This window comes from Syzygium oleosum, unplaced genomic scaffold, assembly GCF_021117445.2.
Source record: "Syzygium oleosum isolate NSW1041296 unplaced genomic scaffold, Sole_v2.1 Sole_v2.15, whole genome shotgun sequence".
NCBI classification, from domain to species: Eukaryota; Viridiplantae; Streptophyta; class Magnoliopsida; order Myrtales; family Myrtaceae; genus Syzygium; species Syzygium oleosum.
In genome coordinates, this window is record NW_026607499.1 from 3,394,588 (window position 1) to 3,412,308 (window position 17,721).

Consider the following 17,721-nt stretch of genomic DNA (forward strand, 5'->3'; position numbering starts at 1 on the left):
AAGGCCGTTCATGAATTTATAATTTATTCAATGTGATCCATGAATTTTAATTGTGCAATATCGTCCATGAATTTTTAAGTTATTCAATATGATCGCTGAACTTTTGGTATATCTACTCCCTGAACTATAGCAAGATATTCAATGTTGTTCTTAAACTTAAAATAATGGAATGACAACATTGAACATTTTCATATAGTTTCAAAACTAGATTATACATGTACCAAAAGTTCAGAAACCATTGCATATTGGACTAAAGTTCAGAGACTACATTGAATAAATTAAAAGCTCAGGAACGACATTACATCATGGACCAAAGTTCTAGGACCTTTTGTATCATTTTTCCTTTCGTAGAATTATCCTCTAGTGGTACGATCAAATGGCGTTCTTCTTCCTGGAGCGAAATCTGAAGCCGCCCCAGCATCTATCCGTCCAAAAGAGAAGCATTTTACCAACCAAAACGATGGTCCTGGCTTGCACGAGACCTGCTCATTGATTTGAACTGAACCTAAAGAATCAACTTCAGGCAAAGCCAGTGCAATGTTCTTGCTCACTTCATGCTGGATAAGGGGTCTATGCAGCACACAGAGCTGGCATAAAATTGCAAGAAATCGTTCTTTCGGTTCTCCTATGCCTTGAAGAGTCATAGGACTCACTGCAGGCTTCCTCAAGTTAAGAACCCGAATTCGTAGGACGTGCCAATCTTCGCGAAGATGAGAACATTCTGAACCACTGCATATCGGCTTAGTTTAAGAAACACTAGTCAAAAGATAGTTCCGAGGCACATCTTAAATGTCCCTGCCTTCCGTTCAAAGGCCTGGAAGCCTAATCACCTGAATGAAAGATCAAAGCCACCCGGTTGTACGTGTGCCATTGGTAAGTGCAAATGATGGCCTCAGGCACTCACAGCCTAGTCCACCAGTAAACACCACAACGAACTCTTCACAAGACTCAGAGCCAAAAGTTTCTAAGAAGAGCTGCGTGACTCGTCAAAACACATGCAAATTCATATTGCCTACGCTAGGAGTGCGAGCTAGTCGCATGCCCTAGGCGATATTTATCTATATAAGCATACAAATACCGAAGCTTAAACTGCATCTCAAAATGTTAGAGCCAGCAGACTCGGTACATTTACATACGTCGACATGAAGCACTGCCAAGGCCTCACACCCAGATAGAAGAGGCACTCATTTTGCAAAAGATCCAGGAGCAGAAGACATACTTTGTACGCAAGAAATTTAACATAATCACATCGATCCCAGATATAGAGAAATATCTTCTATCCGCTTAAACATGTTGGCAGTACTACAACAGAAGTTTCGACATAGCTAGCCACTATAGCATACACATTAAAGACCAAAGCACAAGATGGAATGGCCAATGCATAGTGTCAAATGAGAATAAACTTTGCTTCCTCAAAATCAGTCGAACACAAGGAAAGAAGTTTCACTTGAAGGAGACCAAGATTTCAGTTCAATTTGATCCAGACACAGTGGGGCTCTAAGAAGCTTGAGTGGCCAGAGCTGCGAATACCAGGTAATCTAAAACTACTTCTACTGGAGACCAATAATTGCTAGTTTCTCACCCTTGACCCTATCCTTTCTTCATTAAAACAAATTAGATATACCTTTTTCAATGCTCGAATAACTCATTTCTATGCTGATAAGAACACAGGAGGAAGGCATGGCCTAAGAGTGGTTTATGCCTGATCAACAATCGGGAGGTTTCAGGTCTTATGTCTACCTTGCACCTCCCTATACTTGCAGTTACTAAAAGATGAAAGCTAAATAATTGTTCATCTACATTCTCTTATTTAACTTTGTGAATATCTATCAAGATAGAACAGTAGGAAGCTAGAAAACGCAAAGATGACGTGAATACAAGTCATTTGAAGGAACAATGGAATCATAATTACCACGAAGGGAATTAAGACCAACACAACAGTAAAAATTCGAGGTATGGACCAATCAAAAGAAGAGTAGATCTAATGGAAACAAAGACTATATCAGTATTATTACAACAAGACTGGAGTTCTGCTCAGTACAGGACCTAATTCCTACCTCCATTTTGATTGAAGTCAGCCTTTCATACTACACACTGCCAAATTGCCATTTGCATGATGTATTTTCCTATATCACCTAAAGTGAACTTGTCGACCGGCTAAATTAAACTTTTGCAGCTGTTACTATATCCAAGTCACCGGGAATAAAGAAAAAGCTACAAAATGGGAGTCAATACAGGCAAAAGTGAAGGAAATGAACATACACAAAAAGGACTTCAAATTACGCAGAACCCCTTACATGACAATCGTACATAAATTTTTCACAGTGGAAGCTTCCACAAGCAGATGAATCCATAGTATACATGGTGAAAGCACCAGATCCATCACAGCGAAGATCTTCAGCGTGGAACTTTCAGCCTGCAATTTTGCTCAAAAACAAATAAAAAGTATTATGTCCTCCACCTTGGGCTTGGGATTGCGAAGAAGCCCGAAGGAGACAGCGGAAATGCAAGCCCAGGTGAAGGTGGTGGCTGAGGACCTGGGCCCAAAATCCCTGTCTGAGTGCCCGGCGAAAACGAAAAGTTGGGCGTAAAAGGGGGAGGAAACTGGAACCCAGGCGAAAAAGGGTATGGCGATCTTGGAGACAACAAATTCAAGTAACTGGTTGGCGATGGTAGGAGGAATTGAGAAGTCGGAGAGGGCAAAAGTGCGGGACCATTCATCTGAGGAGAAGGAAAATTTGGCATAGGTGGCATTGGACCGTTCATTCTTGGTCCAGGAAGAGGTGGATTGCGAAGCAAACCAGATAGCGGTGGATTATTCTGAACTTGACCTGGAACTTGCTGTGGTAAATGAGGTGGAGCTTGGATTCCAACAGGACTAGGATCTAACATTGAAGTCTGTAAGTATCGCATGTATGCAGAGATAGGAGACTCGGTTGTGTTCTGCATATATGGGTCCCGAGGTTCCATAGGCGGCAAAGGTGTTGGCGACAGCTGACCAAATTGAGGAGGCCTGACGAAGCTGTTGTTGTAGGGAACCGCAGGTGGAGCCGCAGGAACTGCAGCTGGAGGGGGAATAAGGGGCCTGTTCATAGGCCCCAAGGGCGGTGGGCGAATCTTCTGCAGCCGCATGCTCTGTGGTTTCGGGGGATTGTTGGGAGGTCTAGGCAAGGGATCTTGTGAAGGGGAACCCGTCAATTGCTGAACAATGCTGCGGAAATCGTTCTTGCTGATGTTGTAAACTTGAGGCTGCGGCTGTTGCCTGGCGGCATTATTTGGGTTGTTGTTGTTGTTGGTGGTGGTGGTGGTGTTATTGGTGTTGGCAAAATTCGGCTGGTGTAATGGGCTCTTCCTTATGTTCTTGCCGATCTTGTTCACACCCAAATGATCATTCGGCTTGTTCCTAGAGTTGTCCATCTTCGAGATCCCAAAATTGTATTCACTCGAAGCAACACGCTCCTCAATCTCTCACCAAGCTCCCGTTCCCGGGATGCTTAACCATTCATAAGCCACGGCACACAGGGCTATATAACGCTTAAAGTGCAAGCATTTTCACTGGGTATTCACCGACCAGATTGATTCAGCTCCACAGCTCTACACATCGCCAATATCGGAAGCACCCACCAAGAAACTAAAAAAGCCTCCAAGCACCTTTCCCCCCAGTCAGCAAGCAAAGAATCAAACTCGAGCTCCGCACACCACCAGCCTAATCACACGAGCATACAACATCCAAATCTCTCTAACCCCCCAAAAACCGAAAACTAAAAAGAGCTGAATCGTAGGAACACGACCAAGATTCTAACCTCGGTTGGTAGCAAGAACCCGACAAACTCCAAAGACCCACTTGCGCCCGAAGCCAGAAGCGAAGATCAAAAAGCGTTCTTGGGCCTTCAATTGGCCAAAAAAAAAACGAATCTCGTTACTTCCCACGCCGCCCGGCCTGTGTAAGAGAGAGCTGGGGGGAAACCCTAGAGCTGGGGGATTGGGGGGACGAGAGAGGGAGGGAGAGAGAGAGGGCGAACAACGAAATGAATGATAATTTAGGTGGGGGTGTGAAAGAGATAGGAACAAACGGTGCGAGAGCGAGGCCGGGACGTGGTGCGCTTGTGTGGGGTCGAAGCTCCATTCATTCGCAGCTTACGACGAAGCTACGCACGAACGAGAGAGAGAGAGAGAGAGTCTTGCAAGTCTTCGTTCCCCTTTCCCTCGGTCAATCCATACGGAATTATCGCCGCCCGTTTCCATTTTCCTACCACTTTCGGATTCTTGACAAACAGAAAATCCTCCTTTCCCTTCTTACTTCCAAAAAACTCACTGTGCATGTACCCTGTAAGAATGCCCCTACTGAGTCAACGTGTGACGGGGTCGGTGGACCCTGGGAATGACCATTAGGAACCACCTAACACCTATTTTTGTTGCATTGATTTCCCACGTTCTACATGATATATGGAAGGATAATAGTACAAATGATCCATGAACTATTAGTAAATATTAATGTAATTCTTAAATTATATGAAAATATTTGAAAATTTAAGGATCCAATTGATCGGATTAAAAGTTCAGGGGCGGCATTACATATTATATCAGATTTTGTGGACCATCTGGGTCATTTTCCCTAGATGAGATGCGAAGAATGAAAAAAAAAAAAATAATAACGAATGTTCATTTTGATCTCGCTCTCTTTCTCGATAATGAAAGCCATGCTTGATGTAAATGTTCGTAACGCCCCGTAAATCTTGGTTTAAGTGTTGCAACCGTGTGACTTTAATCAATGAATTGGATTAGTCTCGACATATTTCATGAACTCCATCTATCATGTTCTTAGTAAGCATGGAGGTTACAAGTTTGAAAGGACGCTATGACAAGATACATTTTGTTAACCTGCATTTGGTTTCCATTCGATAGTAAGGCGAAATTCATGCGTGTTGATATATCCAACACATCGATAACAAGAAAGAGGGTATACAATGAAATGTTAATTTTAATTTGCTTTCACAGAATATTGCTTGACAACCATAATTTTGCGACCTCCTAAGTCTCACATTAGATGAGAGGGGCTCTGTCATATGTTTTATAAGTCAACATCCATCCTCAAATGGTTACTATTAATTTGAAATGATCTAGCGAGAAGAAAAATGGGACCAAGAACTTCAGCAAAAGTTCCAAGTGCACCAACAAGGATAAGCATCACATTAATATTAGCCTCAAGCTGGCATTGTGAATTAGGTTCATTACAAAGAAAATGAGGTTTTCCGAGGAAATTTGTTACAAGATGGTCAGAATAGCCAAAGAAAATTAACTTTACAGATAGTCCAAAGTTAGGCACAATGTTATCATCATGAACTCGTGTTTCATGCGAAATTGGAATGGTGCACCATGCACTCAGCAGAGGCTCAATTTTTCTCATGATTTTTATTTCTGCTTTTTCCCTCATGATTCTAAAGTTTTAAATTTCTCATTATAAGATATGATCAAGGTTTTCCCCTAGCCAAAAAAAACCCATTTCCTTTTTTTCTTTCTCCCCTTAATTTCCCTTCACAATTTGGAGAGACGAATCTGCTTTCTAATCAATTTTGGACCCAAAGCATTCTGTCATTTTTTTGGGAGGGTCAAATGTTGACATTTCTAGAGTCTCTCGGGGGAGGAAATACCCTGTCTTGCAAGACACTTCCATGCCCGCAAAGACTTTGACCAGTTCGTTCTTGCATCGTTCCTTTCTTTTGGCATTCAAGAAGAAAAGGGTAGGGCAACATCATCGTTCACAAGATCGAAGCACGAACATGTTCTGGGTTTACGTACGCGACTGAATGAACCAGTCAAGAAGGGTGAAAAGGAGCGCGATTAATATTAAACTAGCAGCACTAGTGTTCATTCGGCAGCTGTTCGCTTCGAACACGCAAACCTTGTACCCAAAGCGAAGTGGGGATTGGGCACGTAAACCCTAATTTATTTTCGTTCAAAGAGATTAAACTAGTCGTCGCCTCGTTCCGTTTTGGTTGCTCGACATCGTTATCGATTTATTTCTTAATGATTATCCAGCACAGTTCATGAGAAAGCCTCTGCAATAAAGTCAACAAAGCTAGGTTTTGAAGTTAGTAGCTAGAAGCCATTTGGGTATAGACTACTATATTTAAACAAAGAGCTTTCATATGGGAGGCAACTGAGGTGAAGATCCAATCACACACACACACACACACACATATATATATACAGACTAGAATGGGATGTTTTTGAGACATTTTTTTAAGCCAAAGTCAGATGAAGAATTTTGGTAACAGTAAACAAGAACATACATATTCTACTGGGTAGGTATGCAAATGCAGATATCTGTTCATGCTCCAGCAATATACGACGTCGTCCATCCGCTCAATCGATCATGAAATACTAAACAAGACAAGCTGCGTTATTTCTAATCACGTTAAAGAATAGCTAAAATCCAACGCGATCTGTGGTCATCGCCTGCGTAGGATTGGATTGCTACATCTTATTAAAATTTTCAATCGATAGCTATACATTCCTATTCTGAGCATGGAATGTTTGTTAATTTGTAGTTGCATCTAGGTTTTTTCAAAGAGTCTTATATAGTATTACAGGAGCATATAAAACTTAAGAATGTAAAAAAAAAAAAGAAAAAGAAAAAGTAAAAATGGATGTAATGGGGTGAGAGAGGCTCGAACTCTCGACCTCAGGATAACTCAGAAGCTATGAGACCTACGCGCTAGCCAACTGCGCCACCACCCCGACGTGCTTAGCATGACTTCATCAATAGATAACAACGAAAGAGAAATCCAGAACATGGATGCGTTTGGTCTGTAATTTTAGAGAAGGAACAATAACAAGCTCGTATCCGCTCAGGCATGAAAGGCTTGTATCGGCATTTTAGCATGTGAAGCTAACGGAGGAGTTCATGTAAGTGCGAAAATTATTAGGTGGTTCCCGACGCCACACTAGTAGCTGATGTGGCAAGCATTTTGCGGTTCGTATCCGCTTAAACGTTGACACGGGTCTTGAAATTAAATAAAAAAAAAACATCGATGTGGAATTTCTCTGTCAAGATGCTGAGAGAGGAGAGGTTTCGGCCGATCACGGACCAGCGGTGTCATTGGCCAGATCCGATCGGGCTCGATCTTCCCTGACCTCGATTCCCATTTTCTTCTTTTTTACTTAATTTCAAGTCAGTGGACACGTGTCAGATTTGCGGGTGGATGAGAGGGAAAAATGCTCACCACGTCAGCTGCTGACGTGGCGTTGTGGAACCATTCAACATTTTCTACGGGTGCATGTGATTTGTAGCATCATGAATGATGAATTTGACCTGCCGTCAACTTCTCATCTTCAAATTCAACAAAACTCTTCATGCCTAACACGGCAACGCTCCTCTCTTTCCTTGTGTTTTCCAGTTTAAAATTTGAAATTGATTTTTGGATATTCTGATAGGTTCTTACAATCAACATATATTTGAAAAAAAATCTTCAATATTTTTTCAATCGTTTATATGAGTAACTCGATAAATCTCTCGTCATTTTGCTTTCCTTTTGTGCATAATGCACCCCTAAAATAGTGAGTGCTTTCACTTGTACAAATTTCCGTAGAATTGCTGGTCCAAACAAAGAAACATGTTCACCTAGACACGTCAAACACATCACTAAAACGAGCAATGAGGCAACCAAAATGGGAAAAAAGAAGAAGAAGAACGAAGTGCTACAACATGAGATTTATGGATTTTTATAGTCAATGGACATCAATTCTAACACACGGTCTCGTCCCGCCTCTTCCCGTCCCTCCTCTGTGCCAAGTCCTCGAAGCTCCAATCCCTCCTCATCCCCCAGCTCCGGACCAGCCTCGGCTCCCCCGCCGGCCCCACAACCCGGCTCCCGCCGAAGGCCATGGGCCCGGAGCTGTGCAGCCTGCGGTGCCGGCCCTTCGCGCCCTTCGAGGGCCCGCCGATCAGATGCCCGCTCCCGATGTGCTCATAAGGCGGCGGGGTCAGAGGGCCGGACCAATTCCTCTCGACCGTCATGCCGCATAGCCTATCGCAGCACTTATCCTCCCCGGCACATCGGTAATCGAGGTCCGAGTCCGTCCGTTGCCCGCCCTGGCAGATGAGGCAATTGAGGCTCATGGGTCGCGGGGGAGGCGGGGAAAGTCTTATATGAAAGAGAGGGTGGTTCGATTGGAGAGAAATGAGAGTTTTCTCACGCGAATGAGATTGAAGCCATTATGGGAGAAAGGAGAAATGGAGAGGGATCTTGAGAACTACAAAGAGGTGAATGAAAAAAGATCAAGTGAGGAGGGGCAAATTACTTTGTGGATGATGATTCTTTGTTTTTGCTGTTGCTGCTGCTGTTGTTTTTGCTGTTTTGGCTGTTTTGCATTGATTCTCATTCATTTTGATCCCTAGAAATGAGCTGAACCATTAATAAAGTTTAGGGTGGCAAACAACTCATGCCTCAATTTGGAAATTTTAGATTCGTGCCAACTCCTCTTCTTTTGGCCATCAGCTCTTTCTTTGCCTCCTATAAAGCAGCTCATACTGCTCAAAATCAAACATACCGGCATCTGCACAGCCTGCCAACTATCATTAACATAATGCAAAAACACCGGGGCTCTCAAATACCATGATTCCAATTTTTCGAATTTGTAGGGCACAAGGCAATAATGCCAAGGAATCTTGTACTCCATAGCATAGGTCATTAGATCAACCTTTTTGGCTGGAGGTTTCACACCAGGACACTGCATTTGGACACTTTTAGTGGCAAACTTCTATGCATCCGCCAAAAGAAGTACAGGAAGTTCTTTTGTTTTAATCACTCTCTCTTGCCTTGGATAGGAAAAGGTACAGAAAAAAGGGGAATCAATCAACGAGTGACGATTACGTGGGCATTGGCCATGACAGGCTCGTGATTCAACCGTGAAGAGAGGGACAGAAAAACCAAGTTAATAAGAACCCGTGCATCAGATTGAATGGTTGATGATGCTTTTTAATACTGCATTAAATTAGTGAGCCGTGCATCAGATTGAATGGTCGGTAAGATCTTCTTTCTCAGCAGTTTTGGTCATGTCCGAGAAGGATGATAATTGGGGGGTAATTGGACCAGAGGGAGAGCTCATGTAAGTCACCATGCCAGAGCCCAAAGAATTATGCACATGCTTATGTTCTGTCAGTCCATTTGAAAGTAAATGCCAATCATCATCTACCAAATACAATCTACAGAATCAATATAGTAAAGCTCCAAATGACCAAAAACTATTATATGCTCATTACTTGCACATCTCAGAAAAAGGAAACAAACCCAACATCATGCAAGGACACAAGAAGAGTTCAACAGAATATCACAAATTCAGGAGGTTGCGCTATGAGCAACCTTAAATGTCTATCCCAAACACCATCACACAATCATGATAGTAGTCCTTGATTTACCGAAATCGACTCTCACAACTTTGACAGGAAGACAGTTTTAAATTTACCGTGCCACACTTGCCCATTGATTACAGGATGCTTGGTGTACAAGAGACATGATCCTGGCTGAACCCAACAAACAGCAGAACAAGCCAACAAAGGATGAGGAAACAGCTCTCATCAGTTTCAAATTTGGAACATCTATTTACATCGAAGACAGGCAGGAGATGAACGTGAAAAAACTGCTATCTGCTAGAACTAGGCTATTTACTTCAACTTGCAATCTAGGGGTTTAATCTACCAGAAACAACAACACAACTAAACAAAGCTCGTTGATCAAAGAGTTCGCACCACCCGGAACCTGAAAATATTGCGCAGGTTCTCGCTTTCAATGGAGAAACTTCAATTCCATTGTCTAGTCGATGCCAACTTGCACAGAACGAAATCCTTCAAAGTTACTCAGATTTGGGCCAATAGAGCCGCCTTGAGCTGCTCCTGAGTGTAGAACTGACTCCCCATCTTAACTGTGGCTTGCTGGATCATGAGCTCGTTCACCACAGAAACACTAGCATGCTGCAACTCCAAGTCCAATTCTTGAAGAGCCACCATCAACCTTGCCGCAGGATGATCCTTCCGGCCGCTCTCTACTCGAATCACCGCATCCAATCCCATTATCTTCACATCGATTGCCACTTCAGTGGACCTACTTCCTGTAGCTTTTGCCATTTTGCGATCTTGCTCCAACACGATACATTCTTTATTCGATGATTGCTTCTTTAGTTCATCCAGCTGCTTCTGCAAATCCTCCTTATCGGACTCTGCAGCTTGTAGGTTCGAGTTAAGCTCCTTGATATAGGACACCGCATCTCCGAGCAGTGAAGCCTTATCCATCTTCGATACATTCGGAACCACGGCCCTGAGGGCGTAAAACCTCTGATTAAGCTTCTCCCTCCTCTGCCTCTCTGCCTCAACGTGGTTCAAAGGCTCCTCCCTCCCGTTTGCAGGTTTTCTACCCCGCTTCCTCGGCCTCTTTTCAGGTTCTGCGACTTTGCTGCTCTCGACTTCCTTGACCACTGAGGCTTCAACATCCGAATGATCCGAATCCCCCGCTCCACTGACCGATTTCAACATTCCTGAAGAAGGCACAATCACTCCAGAAGTGAAGGACATCATTTCTTCTTCATTGCTACCGATTGAAGTAGCCGACCTCTTCTTCTTCTTCTTCGTGGTCTCCTCGGCAACCGCGACCTGCGAATGACCCGAAAGCAACCTTCCGCTCCCACTGTCTCCGAAATTCAGTACTTCAATAGATTCTGGCTTCATAGGATGAGAATCTCCATTGCTTCTGCTACTAGAATTAATCGCGTATTCCGCAAAGTTGAATTCTTTCGCGAAAAACCCCTCATTCTGCTGCTGGTTTTGGCCGCCCTGCTGATCATTTCTCGTGCAGATCGCCGTGGGGCTTTCGGTAAGGCTGCTCGAGCTGGGGTTCTCTATCTGAAACGTCATAGAACGATTGTCGATCTCCACCGCGACCGGCGGATCGCAGATCCAAAGTGAGGTCGGGTCATTCTCGCAGTTCAAAACCCTACTACCACAACCCATTTCCGGATCGTGGAAATTGAATAGCCCCCTAATTCCGTTGATCAGATCGGAGCTCTGGAAGATCAGCTCGGTGGAACCCAGCTCGACCACACCGTTCAACACGGGGACACACGCCATGGTCTGCAACCCAAAGACCTGCGCCTGCCGAGCCCTCTCGCACCCGCAGCTCGCCAACCTGTCGGCCCCCGAGACCCACAGAGGATTCGAGCTGAAGAAGACCCGACCCGGCAACCCCAAGCCATGGGCGAACGACTGGGTCATGGAGAGCAAGAAGAACCACTCGGTGTCGGTCACCTCCTCCTCAATCGCATCATCGGCGGTCGCGGACCCGGAAATCAGCGAATTGAGGTCGCGGAGGACCCTCTTGCGGTGCTCCTGCTCGGCCGGAGAGCAAGCGGTGGCCTTGCCCTTGGCTTTGGTATCGCCCTTGTAATACCCATCGCCCCAACCGAGGACCGGGTTAGCGTAGTCCCCAGAGGACTGCCAGAAGATGGTGTAGGTCCACGCCGCCGCCGCTCCCCCCTCCCTCTCGATCAGGGCCTGGAGTCGCCGCTGCAGCGACTCCTGGTTGAGCAGCGCCGGCGGGGGGGGAGGGGGGGTGGCCGGCTGCGGCTGCGGCGGCTGCGGCTGCGGCTGCGGCCAGAAGGGGGAGAGGTCGGTGGCGGAGGCGTCGTCGTAGTCCGTCCACAGGCTCATCGGACCGGAACCGATCAAAGGTCGCGCCTTTTCTGCCCGAGCGCTGGTGGGTTTCTCGCCGGAGAGCTGAATTGTGTGTGTGTGTGGCTGAGGAGTGAGCTGCTGGTGGTGGTGGTGGGGGAGATCAAGTGGAGGAAGAAGGGCGGGTCGTGTTAAAAAGGGCGAGCGAGTCAGGGCGAGTCAGAGCGAGTCAGGAAGTGAGCGGGGAGTGGTGGTGGGGGACAGAGGCGGGGCCGAGCGGGGGGTCCCACCGCCGGCCGGTGCTTCCTCGAAGGCTCGCCGACCTGGACCTGGCGGCGGCGGCGGCTCGAGCCGGCTCCAGATCCTCCGATTGCTCATCCGCGGAAGACCGGCGGCTGAACAGCGGCGGCTCGGCGGGGCCGGCTCGGCTCGTTCCGAGTGGTACGCGTGCTCATTTCGGGTTTCGTTTGACCGTTCTCTTTTGACCGGCCCCCGGGTTTCCTTCCCCCTGCCGAGAAGCAGCCGCGAACCAGGCCCCGGGAAACGAACTGGACCTGGACTGATCAGGTCGGGTCGGGTCTGGCTGGGTTATCGGACGAGATAAGCCCCGTCGAATTTGCCCCCATTACATACGTATAATCAATCAGAAAAATACATTGTACCACGATACACTTGGGTTTTTTTTTTTTTTCCAATGTGATTACGTTACGTGATCAGAGAACGGAAGTTCGTGTCCGGTTTGGGCGTATGTGTTGACACAGGGGATTACGGCACGACCAGGGGATTAGACCGCGAAAACAAGAACCGTCGGTCGTGCCATGCATAGACTAGCCGAGCTTATTAACGAGCGACTAGTTAGGTCGAGTTGGGATCACAACCGAATTAGGCGTGCATAAGATGGTATGAAATCGACTCAAATATGTGGACGGATCTACGAAACACACGGGAGCAAAGTGTCCTTGTGATTAAACCCCTCATTTGGGGACATAATGAAGTTGCATTTCTGCATTGCAGGAGCAAAAGTGTTGATAGAGGGACAAAACTTAAAGTTTTTGATTTGGCAAGGCTTACAAATTACAGTTGTAAATGCTTTGCAACCTCAATTCAGTATGGATTGATCTGAGTTCCATTCAAGTTTTCGATAGTGGGCGAGGATGGTTTCTTTTGTGTCGTTTCCCAGTTTTGATCGGTTTGCTACATTGATAAGTCACATACCCTTTCTTTCTTCCCTTATTACTTATGTCTTCTTGCTGTGGAGAGCTCTTGGATGTTTGATAGGTTCTGTTACCACTGTATCTGGGCGATCCATATTATTTGAAATACCGGCAGCTTTATCAGCACAAGCTCACCTTTGCTTGGGAAGATATACCATCAAATTGGCCTTTACTGCATTGATATCAAGCCTTTGAAATGATCAGTTCGAATGATAATAAAATCTCCTCAAAAGAGTGCATCATGATGTTGGAGTAGTCTAGCCGATCCGGAAGTTTTGAATCCTGAAAAGTGTTTTCCGGAGTTTGTTCTTTTTCTTCTGGGGAAAAGATGCAGCAAGCATCAGTAATGATGATTCTTGCGTCCCAGCTGGTTATGTCCCCGTCAAGGCTTTCTGATAACTACACATTGATGTATGCATGGATGGTCATCTATGAGGTACAGAATCGAATGTCGGACCCATGTCTAGGTATTTGGGTTATTCCGGTCGGTCACGCTTCGGGTTGGGATAGGCACAAAGTCTTATGTTTCGGTTGAGGTTGGGTATAATAGAAACCCGACCTGAACCGAACCGTTGACACAATAGAAAGGCGGTGATCACAGGGGATGTGTTCGGGACTTTATTTAGGGCTTGCAAGTTGAGGAAGCTGGATAGGATGAACAGGAGGCTTATGGAATCATACGAACTCATCAGCTCCAAAAACATAGCATTGATCGAACCTACAATGCTAAAGAGAGTGGTCATATTGGATTATGACATATGATATTCTAAACGGGAAAAATACCAAAATAGTCGTAAATCTATTGTACGGATGCCAATTTAACGATCGATTTTACCAATTAGTCCTCAACCTTTTGATGAATTTGTTAATGTTTTTCTTCCGGCCAATTGTGGACGCCGGCCGTCCTACGCAGAAATGCCGGTGCTGACGTGAATAATTTTTTTTAAATAAAAAAGGTTCAGGATTGAGTTAACATATGTACGATGTGTTTATACCTTTTTTTGGCAATTATCCCTGTTCTAGACTCATTTTACCGAACGAAGCTGGCCGTACCTAGAAATTTAGGTAAAACTAAAATTAGGTTATAAAAGGTGCTCAGCTTTGCTTATTAAGTTGCTCAAAGTACATTTATTTTCTCCATAGAAGTCACTGTAATCTACAATAACCTCCCGGGCCTCCATAGCTAAGCGTGTACCCCATTTTCCGCGCGTTGCCATCGTTCTTCAAGGCACAGACATTGGACTTGTCGACCGTTTCTCGGATCTTCCTGGAAGGTTGAAGGTGGGCACTTCCTCTGTAAAGCCAGTACATGTGACTGAAGTATGCGGCATGCGAGTAATCATTGCCGGGATAACGACCACTTCCCAATGGAGGACAGTATCCATCGCCGCCCTCTTGGCCTACTCCTCCCCAAGCTGCGTGCAGCGAGCCGTTGCGTAGATAGGCGAATAGTTCCTTCGGCCAATAGCCCACTTTAATTGGAGGATCGTCTTTCACGATCAGCCACCAATTCGCAGTATGCAAGTCCTGGTCAGAAACAAAATATCCTGTTCACAAGTTTCATTTCACATGTTACAAAGGTCCAACATGCACCAGATTGATTTTTCCGCCGATCATGACATGATCTTGTCGGATTATGAAGCAAAAAATATGATATGAACATCTTATGTAAGACTGAAACTGCTATATGCCTTGATGAGCTTGATGAATCAAGCTGACCTATTCAATTCGAAGCAATAGCTCATATCAGGTCCCGTCAGGGACGGGAGTATCGTAGAATGGATAATTGGTCGACATGTCCCATGTTTATGCCTTGAAGAACTATGGCAATGTGCAAAAAATGGGGTACGCACCGCCAAGTCGTGCCGCCTCCGCTGGGTCAACAAGCTCAGGGCTAATCTCAAAAAGTGTGGAATTATGCTTACGTCAGAGTCGCTGTGCGCCAGTGTCGGCGTCATTTTGTAATCCTTTCGTCGCTTTCTACTTCGTTGTTGAGTCGTGTGTCGGGAGGAAGTTGAGCACTCATTGATTGATGGCTTTGTGATTTTCGTTCATTTCTCTTTCCGGGTCGTGCTCTTGTTCCAGCGGTTGCAAATTCTCGGCGGAGGAAGAAAGGGTGGTGATCGAGTTGCAGGCGCAGTTCGGGAACAAATGGGCGAGGATCGCAACACACTTGCCTGGGCGGACTGACAACGACGTCAAGAACTTCTGGAGCAGCAGGCAAAAGAGACTGGCCAGGATCCTCCGGGCCTCATCTTCCAAGCAGCACAAACACAAAAGGGAAGTCCCTGTCGTTCCCCATCACAATGTTCCGATTGTGGAGGTACAGAAAAACTTGAACACAAGCTTTTCTTGGCTTCATATCTTCCTGATTTTGCCGCTTACTTGACATTGTATTGGAGGGATTACGTCGTAAGCCTCAATACAGTTTATCGGGTCCTTTAATCGATAAGAACGTGTCGCTATTGCTCTAGTTCGAAATGATCGGTTATACTGTCGTTGATGAGAATGTTTCAAGAGAATCGAGGCTTCAATTTGAAGTCCTTAAATTGAAGAAAGATGCATGGATTTATGCTCTTGTCCTCGTGCTTTTCCAGATTCCCAAATCGAGCTCTTCGGTGGAGGAAGAGTCGACCTCAAGGGCTTGCTTGGGGGCAATGCCGCACATCACTGATCCTCCGCTGCCGCAGAGACTGCTTCCGCCACCGCCGGACCTGCCAAACGCCGTTATTCCCAATGCTAGTGGCCATTTGGCTCCACATGAGTTTGACTCCAACGAGAGCCTCTACTCCGATCCTCACATGCAAATCCCGTTCCCTCACATACCACTGCCGCAATTAGGCATCTCGTTCTCGCTTGAGAGCCAAGAGCTCATGGCAAGGCTCGACGACCCCAACTATTTCAGTTTGCTGGGCCCTGGGGATGATGCTTCCGAGCTCGTGGACAGAGAGGGATTTCCTCCCGACATGCCCGTTCTTGGTCCTTCCTTGTGTTGTAAAGACAGCGACGGCATGATAGACGGGAATATGAACGTGGGAAAGGCATGATAGATGGGAATATGAACGTGGGAAAGCCGGATGTTTTCTTCGACGACTTGCCATTGGATGTACCTGACCATTTCGAGCCACTCCCGAGCCCATCGAAGTGGTGATCATACAAGTTATACCGAACTAGGAAGGGTCCGCGCGCCAAGGAGACAAGTTTTTTAATTGTCTGAACGTGAATATGAACGTGGGAAAGCCGGACGTTTTCTTCGACGACTTGCCATTGGATGTACCTGACCATTTCGAGCCACTCCCGAGCCCATCGAAGTGGTGATCATACAAGTTATACCGAGCTAGGAAGGGTCTGCCAAGGAGACGAGTTTTTTAATTGTCTGAGCTTCCGTGATTTGACAAGATTCAGCGACATAGCAATTCTTGTTGCTGTTTATTCTTTGTATATAGATCAGGTTCAAAAGTATTTATGTATGAGACGCCTCTAGTTCATGTGTTGCAGCAGTATGAACCACTTGGCCCTCGATATAATTTCCAAATTTAGCGGTGTTTAAGTGAGCATGATTCAGAGAGGATGAACAACATAAACTCTCCCAACATCAAAATGATCCAACATAACCAACATATGGCAAAACCAGCATAGAAAGCAACTCAAACCCTCCCAATGCTCCATCACAGACTGCAATTGCAAACACCGGTTCACGCGTGTCGTAGCGGCTCGTGCTTGATGCCGGTTTCATCTGGGTTCGTGGCGATCTCAAATCTTTTGGCGGTGAAAGAGATGCCGTTCCAGACAATTTGCCTTTTGAGATGTGCGCGCCTAAGATAGTCCGGTTTTATTTTGTGCCCTCTTGCCTCCTTCCAATATGTCGAGGCTGTGACCTTCACTCCTTCCCCTGCATTTGAAGCCGGTTTAGAAACATGTCAAGACACAAAAACGTCTTCAGTTTTCGCCGCCACTCCTGTGAACACCGGGTGTATGCACGACAGGTATTCATATGAACCGTTGAATCTGATCGGCTCGTATTAACATTGAGCGGAGCAAATAAACCCACGGTGCTGCGCCAAGTCTATTCTTTGGGTCCCATAAGAAACTAGATGTCAAATTGAAGCTCACCATGAGTGACGAACAGCAAATTTTCTTGAGGGTATCTGTCAACGAGGGAGTGAATAGTGTGGAGGTATCGATCTCTTGCCCCGGATTCGATCTCTCCCCATCGTAGCAGCTACAGCAATTTAGATACTTAGACCATGCAATTACAATCGTAATCTAATCTTTTAAGCAAACCGAGTGCTACATAAAAAAATATCGTACCTCCTTGTACACCTGGTGTGGTGCGAGGTATTGTCACCCACGTGACTCCCCACCCCAAATTAATGATTTATAAATGATTCTTCCAATTCATTACCATCAATATTTATATATAAAGAAGGATATCAACCGTCCAGCCAGATTTATTGATAATTTATAGGTCTCTTTTGTTCTGTTGGAAAAAACTTATCCAAGATTAGAGAGATCATGAATTTTCAACCCCCACGGGAGAATCTTAGCCGCTCACTCCACTTGACTCCTCACCTCAAATTAATGATTTATAAATTATTCTTCCAATTCATTACCATCAATATTTATATATAAAGAAGGATATCAACCGTCCAGCCAAAATTATTGATAATTTATAGGTCTCCTTTTTCCTGTTGGAGAAAACTTATCCAAGATTAGAGACATCATGAATTTTCAACCCCCACGGGAGAATCTCAACTGCTCACCCCACGTGACTCCCCACCCCAAATTAATGACTACTCACTCATCTTCCTTCTATATATTAGCCTAGCCAATTTTCAACTCCTC

General features: G+C 45.4%; 4 protein-coding genes, 1 long non-coding RNA gene and 1 other non-coding gene across 6 annotated transcripts; 1 reads left to right on the top strand and 5 right to left on the bottom strand.

Moving 5' to 3' along the window:
* Positions 1–1,982: 1,982 nt before the first annotated feature.
* Positions 1,983–3,939, bottom strand: LOC115678154 (protein HAIKU1). The gene is made up of 2 exons (XM_056318387.1): positions 3,804–3,939; positions 1,983–3,706 (listed from the first exon to the last, which is right to left on the bottom strand). The coding sequence occupies exon 2, from the start codon at positions 3,415–3,417 to the stop codon at positions 2,449–2,451; it is 969 nt and encodes a 322-aa protein (XP_056174362.1). The 5' UTR covers positions 3,418–3,706; positions 3,804–3,939; the 3' UTR covers positions 1,983–2,448.
* Positions 3,940–6,656: 2,717 nt separating this feature from the next.
* Positions 6,657–6,741, bottom strand: TRNAM-CAU (transfer RNA methionine (anticodon CAU)). The gene is given in 2 exon segments: positions 6,657–6,692; positions 6,704–6,741. It is a non-coding gene; the product is annotated as a tRNA-Met (tRNA).
* A 1,006-nt stretch (positions 6,742–7,747) lies between these two features.
* On the bottom strand, positions 7,748–8,122 carry LOC115678201 (uncharacterized). The gene has a single exon (XM_030601540.2). It carries the CDS (start codon positions 8,120–8,122, stop codon positions 7,748–7,750), a length of 375 nt encoding a protein of 124 aa, XP_030457400.1.
* A 1,318-nt stretch (positions 8,123–9,440) lies between these two features.
* Positions 9,441–11,838, bottom strand: LOC115678092 (transcription factor MYC2-like). Its single transcript, XM_030601395.2, has one exon. It carries the CDS (start codon positions 11,699–11,701, stop codon positions 9,860–9,862), a length of 1,842 nt encoding a protein of 613 aa, XP_030457255.1. The 5' UTR covers positions 11,702–11,838; the 3' UTR covers positions 9,441–9,859.
* Positions 11,839–13,204: 1,366 nt separating this feature from the next.
* LOC115678231 (transcription factor DUO1-like) lies at positions 13,205–16,027 on the top strand. The gene is made up of 5 exons (XM_030601572.1): positions 13,205–13,343; positions 14,696–14,783; positions 14,962–15,199; positions 15,474–15,908; positions 15,950–16,027. The coding sequence occupies exons 1-5, from the start codon at positions 13,205–13,207 to the stop codon at positions 16,025–16,027; spliced, it is 978 nt and encodes a 325-aa protein (XP_030457432.1).
* A 420-nt stretch (positions 16,028–16,447) lies between these two features.
* LOC115678167 (uncharacterized) lies at positions 16,448–17,100 on the bottom strand. The gene is made up of 2 exons (XR_004005356.2): positions 16,990–17,100; positions 16,448–16,768 (listed from the first exon to the last, which is right to left on the bottom strand). It is a non-coding gene; the product is annotated as an uncharacterized LOC115678167 (long non-coding RNA).
* Between the last annotated feature and the right edge of the window lie 621 nt (positions 17,101–17,721).

Coding starts and splice junctions, on each gene's coding strand:
- LOC115678231 (XM_030601572.1), top strand. CDS start 13,205: ATGCAGCAAGCATCAGTAATGATGATTCTTGCGTCCCAGCTGGTTATG. Junction 15,200..15,473: donor ACAATGTTCCGATTGTGGAG/GTACAGAAAAAC, acceptor GTGCTTTTCCAG/ATTCCCAAATCGAGCTCTTC. Junction 15,909..15,949: donor TGATAGACGGGAATATGAAC/GTGGGAAAGGCA, acceptor AACGTGGGAAAG/CCGGATGTTTTCTTCGACGA.
- LOC115678201 (XM_030601540.2), bottom strand. CDS start 8,122: ATGAGCCTCAATTGCCTCATCTGCCAGGGCGGGCAACGGACGGACTCG.
- LOC115678154 (XM_056318387.1), bottom strand. CDS start 3,417: ATGGACAACTCTAGGAACAAGCCGAATGATCATTTGGGTGTGAACAAG.
- LOC115678092 (XM_030601395.2), bottom strand. CDS start 11,701: ATGAGCCTGTGGACGGACTACGACGACGCCTCCGCCACCGACCTCTCC.